We start from the raw sequence: 8,764 nt of genomic DNA, 5'->3' as shown, positions 1-8,764 counted from the left end.
AAAAATTCCAAAAATTTTATATTTAGAAACAACTTATCCATGTATCCTCGACGACGACGACCACCGGAGAATGTTTGTTAATCAGATATTAGATCCAGCAAAGATTAATATTATGAAAATGTTGAAACCAGTCTTCCGATCCCATAATTCAAGCTAGCTAGAGTAAACAAGACTGATAAATCAATCAATCAAACAGTATTATTGCATGAAGTCTCAAATTTTGAAAATATGACGATAATTTAGATTCTCATGATGATCGAGTACACATACATGACCAAATAGAAATGGCATACTTCTACGTACTATCCTCCCATTGAGTTGGTGACTTTCGTCCTAAACGAAGCTCGAGATCGATCTGTTCATTCGGGGTCGAATCTGTCAGTGTCGTCACACTCTCCGTAATTTCACTGCCATCTAAAACCAATGGACTCGTGGCGCTGCTCGATTTATCTGTCGCGAAGTTAGGCGAGTCAGAAGTGAGATCAGGGGAAGATGAATCTATGGAAGGGTTCATTTCCCTGCCAACAAGGATACTATCAGGCTTTGACATGGGATAAACAAGGCACAATCCATTTGTTACGAATTCTTGTGTAGGTAAAAAGATTGGGGACGGATGAGCTTTAGCCACCGTTGAGGAATGGGGTATATTTGGTGACCCTTCAAGTAACTTGACACGGTCTCGACGATGCACGTTCATGTGACCCCCCAGCGCCTGAGCCGAACGGAACTCCCTCCGGCAAAACGTGCACGTATAGAACCGTGGCGGCCATGTGCAGCCCAACATGTTCCCTGCCGTGTCCTTCTCAAATGCCCGAATCACCCAAGAATCATCTTCGTTTCTAGACATTTGTTCCTAGCTTCTTGTCGGTGTTTCGAGATTTTTTCACCTAGTTTCGAAGCCGAGTCAAGGACATAAACCTTACCTCAACATCCATGGAATAGTGTTGGCATTTAACGTAAAATGATGCCGATAAAGGGATGATGTAGAAGTAAAAGTTCAAGACAATTAAACAAGGGATGGGCTTTGTGGGGAAATACAGACAAAAAAATTCGGCGCCGTAGATATCAACAAAGTTTTTTTTAGTATGGAATTGAATTTTATAAAATTTGAAACATATTTTTGGTCGTAAATGTTCAGAAAAGCAATGCTCTTTTGCATCGGCTTCGACGTCCTCCCTAGCAAATGTTAAAACAAATTTTTATTTTATTTTTACATATAAATAAATAATAATATTATCCAATTGGGTGACAAATAAATATAATTCAATATTACTTTCATATTTTACATTGGAAGGATTTTTATTTAACAAAAATTGTAACTAAGCATATTATTGTTTCGTGTGGTCGCGAAAATACAACCAAATATTAGCATCTTTTGACAAACTCGAGAAACAACACATATACACGAGATCGGTTAATTAAAATATTAATTTTCTAATCTTTTATATTTTTACTTCTCAAATTTTTTGGATGCATATACATATCTTAACTAAAATAAGTTTTCGAAAATTTTATTGGACTAAGTTATCTTATATTTAATTTAATTTTTTGTAATTTGATTAAAGTATTTAAAATTTTTATGTCATGTCATTAAATTATGTCCCAGAATAATTAGTGATTAACGTCACATGATCAAACACAATCACATATTTAGTACGTACAAATTATTATTATTATTATTATTATTATTATTATTTTCTTAGGAATGTAGATTTTTTTCAAAATTCGAGAGGGTAGTTAGGAAAAAAATATTGGTCGAATCTGCTAATACTAATTAGTATTAACGTGGGTGAAGGTTATACGTTTTTCGTGTACGTAAAGATTCCATCATTAAATTTATTTTTTTACAATCATTGCGTGTATATAGCACATTTTAATAATTAAAATAATATTTTATAATTTAATTTTAATATGTAAAAAAATTAATGGCAATTAAAACTACAAAAACGATAAATATTATAATGGCGCAGAAGTTATGAGAAGAGGGAAGTTGTGAGAAGTTTAAGAATATTTAGAAAATTATGGTATAACCAATTAATTTTTTTTTTAATATTTCTTATCTTTATGGTTAGTTTGGGAATATTACTTAAATGTATATAAACCTTACCTACAAGATGCGATTAATGTAAATAAGTATATATCGAACCAAGAAGTTTAGTGAATCAGTCTTGATTACTTTCATTTACATTCCACTTTCATATTACTAGTTGTATTTATCTATGAGTAAGTCTCTTGTGAGATGGTCTCACAGACGGGTCAACCCTACCGATATTCACAATAAAAAATAATACTCTTAACATAAAAAGTAATACTTTTTCATGGATGACCTGAATAAGAGATTCGACCCACAAAATTGATCCGTGAGACCGTCTCAAAAGATTTTTTGTGTTTATATATTTCATTAATTGACGTAACACCTTTGGCTATTTGAACCCTAAGTTTTCATAAATTTACTTTAAAAAACTAATTTTGACATCAGGGGGCTGAGAAGGGTGACACATATAAGGAGTGGTTCCTGGTAGGCATCTAAGCGAAAAAGAACATGAATGAACCGGTCACACGCTGGAATAAGAGTAATTCCAAAACTGTACATATATGTGACTATACAATTTAAAAGATATTGCTCATATCAACAAGATGCATCACATCTTCTTTTCTTTAGTTTTCTGATATTCTAACCAACTGAATTTTGCAATGTAGTTATTTTGATAATAAGGAGATAATAAATGTTAATTGTTATTTTTTTGATAAGAAATAATGTAAAATTAATGCTCAAAATTGTTGGTTTGCCTAGTGTTAATTTTGTGTTGAACACATTATTAGTCGGCATGTCATCTTTCAAGACAAATAAATGACTAAAATTAAGGGGAAAAAATTAATATATCTAACTAAGAACAAATTTGACTATTTATAATTAAAAACGGAATTAGGCAGACTTATAGATCAGATCAATTTTGCTATTTTAACTCTCATATTTAATGCATAGTAGATCTGTATTAAAAATATAAATTAAGTAATTCATCAATTGTTTGTCTGTAAATTTAATATCAACTTTAATATATCAATCTTATGATTTTAGTAGTAGCATGCAATTAATATTACGTTGGAAGTTAAAAAAATTGGAAATAGAAGAGAAAATAATAAATGGTGATATTATCTATTTAAGATCAGGGGAAAAAAATCGGTAACAGTACTCTCCATATTATTTTTGGAAGTAAATGCATTAGAAAAATGACGAAAGTTCAACATGAGACCTGGTGATATCTCTAATTAAGCATATAATCCATAGTAATTTTTTTTCAAATATTTTTTCCATAATATTTAAAATAGCTAAACTTCATTAATCTACAATATTTCGGGGTCAGGGGTATTTTTTTTAACCTCGGTCAACACTTTTTTTAAAGAAAATGATCTCCTTAAGTGTATTTGAAATATATTTGAGATTGTCATTTTCTTAAAAAAAATAGTTGACTGAAGTTATTTAACCAATTATTCCTTCGAGAAGAATATGTCAAAAACATAGAGACGAAAATCTCTTTGGTAATAAACCTAGCGACAGTAGAAACCAAATAGGTAAAAGTATAGCAGAAATTTTTTTAAAAAACTTGAACACAAATCACTCAAAATAGTTTCTTTCAATGAACTTTCTATTAGAGTAGATGTCATGCAAGCCAACGGTTGGCTAGAAAATTTATTGACTAATGTGTAATAAACAATCTTTATTTTAATATAATTTAACTTTTTATGGTTTTGTTTTACTTTATCTGTATACTCATGCAATCAGCATAGATAAAGTCCTTGATTATACTTTAATACAAATGAATCGTAATTCGATGTTGAAACTCATTTGTAAACAATGTATAATCTAAATTCGTTCTTAGTCGATTCAGCCGCCTAAAACATGGAAAAATGTCGCTTGAGCTCGAGACTAGTATCTGTAATGTTGTGTACCGCATTTCTTGGTAAGGGCATAGAGATGTCCAAACATGCAGATGGGTAGTCATATGATGATTATACTGAACTATCTTCCCTCGGACTTTCCAAGTGATTATCATTCATCAAGATGATAAGTCCGTGGTTATGATTGTACACCATTAGTCTTTACGACCCGGGACAACATTGAAGCTCTATATGCTAGCTAGGGCTGTGCTTTGACTCGTTTACCGACTCCAGGAGGGTTATCAGGTGGCGAGATTGGGTACAGTTGCGACACATATAGGAGTCAGTGCTCAATCCCAAAATCGATTTCATATAAATCCCAAATATCATATCAAATTTTTTTTTTGACCATGTGATGTAAACACTAGTGGTCAATCATTATTATTTTGTATTTAGACAATTGCACTAATATAAAATTCTTAAAAGTCAAACTACGACTCAATACTGTTAAACTAACTTAAATCTAAAAAAATAATCTCCTAGAAAGTTGAAATTCGAATCGAGCGATTCAAATAAACAAAAATTTCCATTTTTTTCTCAAACTAAATCCTACTTCCCTATCAAAGACTATGATATTTATTTATTTATTTATTTTTAACATGCCTATCTATATGGATAAAAATTTCGGTGCATAATCAATTAAATATTAAAAAAAGAAAATTTAGAATATTTTCATATGGATTAAAAATAATTCATGAGGATCAAGGAACAATTGGTAGATTTGGATTTCAATTTTCCTACACGGAGCTATAAGTTTTAAGAGAATTTTCAAAAATGGCAAAAACTGAGCGTGGTTATGAGGGGCGTATGAAGCCATTTCTTGAAAAAATTTTAAGGGAAGGCTTACAAAATGACAAGGTCATGAATAAATATCAAATGGTAAATTTCAGAGTCATCTCATTCGAGATTTGATTCAAAAAGGGTTCAAAGATGAAAAATTCGCGAATTGACGTATTGTTTCAAGATTATACGTCGAGAGCAATTCAGAATAATTAATGGAATCAAATTCCTGAGTTTCCTATGGGAAGTCACAATTTTCAAATCTAAGATTGGGGTGGATAGGAATGACTAAGTTTGTTCCAAAATTTAACTTCGTCAAATTTTGTCTATCGAAATCCCCAGCCGGATTATGAACCTGGCGGCTCTGATACCACTTAGGTGTCACGCCCCGAGACCGGGGTTAGTCGACACCGGCGTTGTTTTACAACCACACAATTGAAAACAACAAGCCTCGTAGTACAGTATAAACCAAAAACCAGTCTATTTCATCATTAACTCAAAATAATCTTGTCTTACAGCGATAAATTCCAAAACGAAATAAAATGTGCGGAAGCATTGTACAACTTGAATCAAAACTTAGGAAGAACTTAAGCGAGAAATCTTCATATCTCGAAACTTCATCACCAACCCCGAAGCATGTCTTATTCATCATCGTCTACTTGATCTTCGTTCTTATCTGGAGAGAGATGTAAGGGGTGAGTGTTTTGGGAAACACTCAGCAAGTGGGGGCCGATCGATTACCACAAGTACATATAAATATAATTTAAAACCCATATTTCAAACTGATTTTCAAAACGTAGTATATCATATCAGATCAGAATCAGAATCGAAATGCGAAACAGAGATTATCAGACATTCAGAACAGAACGAATCAGAACAAACGAAAACACTGTTATTCATCTCGTTATCCATGGTCAAATTGTCCTCAATATGTTAGTCCTCTAAGGGGTGAGGCCAAAACACAGTTTTATACCCACTGATGGGGGCCAGAACACAGTTTATACCTACTGATGGGGGCCAAAACACAGTTTTATACCCATTGATGGGGGCCATGTAGAACATACAATCGTCGTTCCATATCTCACTCGAATCATAACTGTGCAACACAAGATCGGATATATCAAACAACACTTATCGGAATTTTTGAATGAACTCAGCAGAATCAAAGAACATCGGAAATAGGAGGAAACATATCGTACATCGATCGAGATTTTATGAAATATATAATAGCAATTTCGAAAGTGGTTTGACACACATACAAGTATGTCATGAAATACTTATACAAAGTTTAAATTACAAAGAAATACATAGCAAAAGCCCACTTACTTGATTTCGTTTGGATTAAAACGCTAGAAGGACGTGCTAAAAGAACTCCGTTCGAACAAGGTCGCGGCAAAGCTTCGAACTCGGCTGTCGCAATGCTTCGAATTTGGCCTGTTTTCCAGCAGCTATATTTCGAATTTCTGTAGCTACAGGGAGGGATTTTGCAGTAGGAGAGGTGAGATTACGACCACTTCGGTCCTCTTTATATAGGGTTGGAAAATCAGCTACAATGGTAAGCTCTTATCACTCCAAGAATGTCGCTGATTGCTTAATCAAATAGATGATTGCACCTTTCTCTCCCGAATGAACCTGGACTCTTCTTGATTCAAGATACACACCCGAGATTCATGCTATAATAGTGAGTGATTTTGGCTCCTTAAGTGCAAATGGAGAGTGATTTTGGCTGCATGAATCTCTTCCAAGATTAGTGCACTTCCATATTGAACAGTCTTCACATTTGATACCACTTAAATGTCATTACTCATGGTCATTAACATCCTCTTAATGACACCTATTCATGGCCATTAACCTCATATTTAAAATACCTATTAATGATCATTAACTTCCTCTTAATTATCATTATATTTCTTTTAATATAGGTAGTTTAATGGCTAATTTGTTTTGGTTTAATTTAGTCTTTAACAATGGTGATAAAAGGTCAATAATGAGGAAAAAATGATTATTCAAATTTTCAAGATTATGATTGCAGGGAACGCGAAAAAATGTTGGGCCAAAAAGAATGAGCTGAAATTTCCTATGACATATATAGGTCTTCTCGTTGCAAGATATCGGGTCTTCACAAGATGTACGTTAGAGAAAGAGTTCTCCAATTGTACGTGTGATGCCACTATTTATTCTCAAAGATGTGTCACATAGTTATCGAATTATTATGCAACTCTAGATGAACCAATGATTGCAGATTCGATCGGGATATATGAGATGAAGGGACCGTACTGTACGTTAATCATAATCGACTGGTTCTTGCAGGCACTATCAGCGATACCTAGAGAATCATGGGGCGAAGCTACTAGACGCTCTTACCATGATTCGATGGGTTTAATCAGAAATATGATTTCTGATATTTTTATGATCAATAGTTGATACATAGAATGAGGCAAATTAAAGTAAGTCCGAATAAAGGATAATGTCCAAGCGACCCTTTCTTAAGTCCAAGCGATCTTTTCGTAGGCGCTCCTAAACGAGTTTTTTTTTCTAGCTTGCTCGAGAGGTAAAGAATTTCAAACCTACCTGATGGATTTTTCATTTGTCTTTTTAAAAGACCTTCAAGTGAAAAGGACGACAGACCCACTCACGATCTACTAAAGGGCAAGAGACAGGAATGCGAAAGAAGGGACCCGTTAGGGTCAAATCCATTTTTGGATCACTTTTTTCGGGGTTAATCTGACCAAGACCTCTCCTGAAGATGTCGAATAAATCACACCAAGTTGTAAACCAACGGCTAGCTGTATCTCTGAACCATTGAAGGTCACACAAGTACTGGTTTACTTGTTCTCGTTAAGATAATAAATTCAATGAGTTGAATTTCTAAGAAAAGTTTGATATGATCAATCGATAAGCTTATAAATAAACTTTATAAAAGCTTATATAAATTTTGAGAGTTTGACTGCTAAAAACAGTCAAAGAGAATGCACCCGTCTTATTTAGACATTGGTGATCTCGAAATTAATGTATGCATCATAATAACAAATAAGTTGAAATTGTCACATCGATGATATTGGATCGTCTATCTGGATTATGATAAGATTAATGTAATGAGAGCATGGATCATTGACTTGTAAGAGTATAAGCCCATCATGTAAATTTATTAAAGTTCAAATGAGTTTTAATAATTAATTATATTTTAACTGAGTTAAAATATATCCCATTAAGTTTTTTCAAAATATGGTATGGATTTATGTAATATGAAAATATTCATGACACCATAATTTAAAAAACTTGCACACAAAGGAAATATTAATGCATGATTAGTGGTGTGTCATTCTCCTGAGTCAAGGATTTATTGAAATTTATTAACTTAATTAATATGATTAATTATGAAAATTACAATTAGTTGATTAAATTAACATATATAATATATGTATTACTTTGAGAATGGACCACCGAAGCTTTTCACAAAAACAAAAGGAAAATCGAGATTGGCAAAAAGGTTGGCATGACTTTAGAATCTTTAATTAACTTAATTAATTAGATTAATTAAGTAAATTAAGGATTAGAAATAATAATGAGAATTTTGATTCTTATTGACAATAAAGCATCCGAAAGTTTTTGCAAGGAAAATATATTTTTGGCTCTTCCAATTTTGCAAGAAAAGTTTTTGCTCTCAAAAGGGTTTTTGAACCATTTTGTTTTCTTGATCTCTACGCAAAATATCTTCTAATTTTCTAGTACAAGTTGGAAGAGGAACAAGTGATCCAGTCATGGACCGGATTAGGAGATTGAAGAAAGAAGATTTAAAGAAAGTACGTGGGATTTACAACAAAAGCTATGTTCGCTTATACCGACGTAGTTGGAGTCAAGTGAAATTATTCACTAAAGGTATAACTTACTAAACATCTTTTGTATGTTTATGTTTAATTTAAACCATACGAGTGTCCAAAGATTATTTTGAATGTCAAAATAAAATTTTTAAACTTCCGCTGCGATTTGGACACGAGAAAACCGATGTCCCAACACTTTCAAGTGGAATAAAGATCATATATAT

General features: G+C 32.7%; 1 protein-coding gene across 1 annotated transcript; it reads right to left on the bottom strand.

The window, feature by feature from the left end:
- Positions 1 to 295: 295 nt before the first annotated feature.
- LOC140982130 (uncharacterized) lies at positions 296 to 847 on the bottom strand. Its single transcript, XM_073448548.1, has one exon. The coding sequence runs from the start codon at positions 845 to 847 to the stop codon at positions 296 to 298; it is 552 nt and encodes a 183-aa protein (XP_073304649.1).
- Positions 848 to 8,764: the final 7,917 nt, after the last annotated feature.

Source organism: Primulina huaijiensis, chromosome 8 (assembly GCF_012295235.1).
Source record: "Primulina huaijiensis isolate GDHJ02 chromosome 8, ASM1229523v2, whole genome shotgun sequence".
In the NCBI taxonomy this organism is placed as follows: Eukaryota; Viridiplantae; Streptophyta; class Magnoliopsida; order Lamiales; family Gesneriaceae; genus Primulina; species Primulina huaijiensis.
The sequence above is the reverse complement of the archived record's forward strand: the minus strand, read 5'-3'. Positions and strand labels throughout refer to the sequence as shown.

Coding starts and splice junctions, on each gene's coding strand:
- LOC140982130 (XM_073448548.1), bottom strand. CDS start 847: ATGTCTAGAAACGAAGATGATTCTTGGGTGATTCGGGCATTTGAGAAG.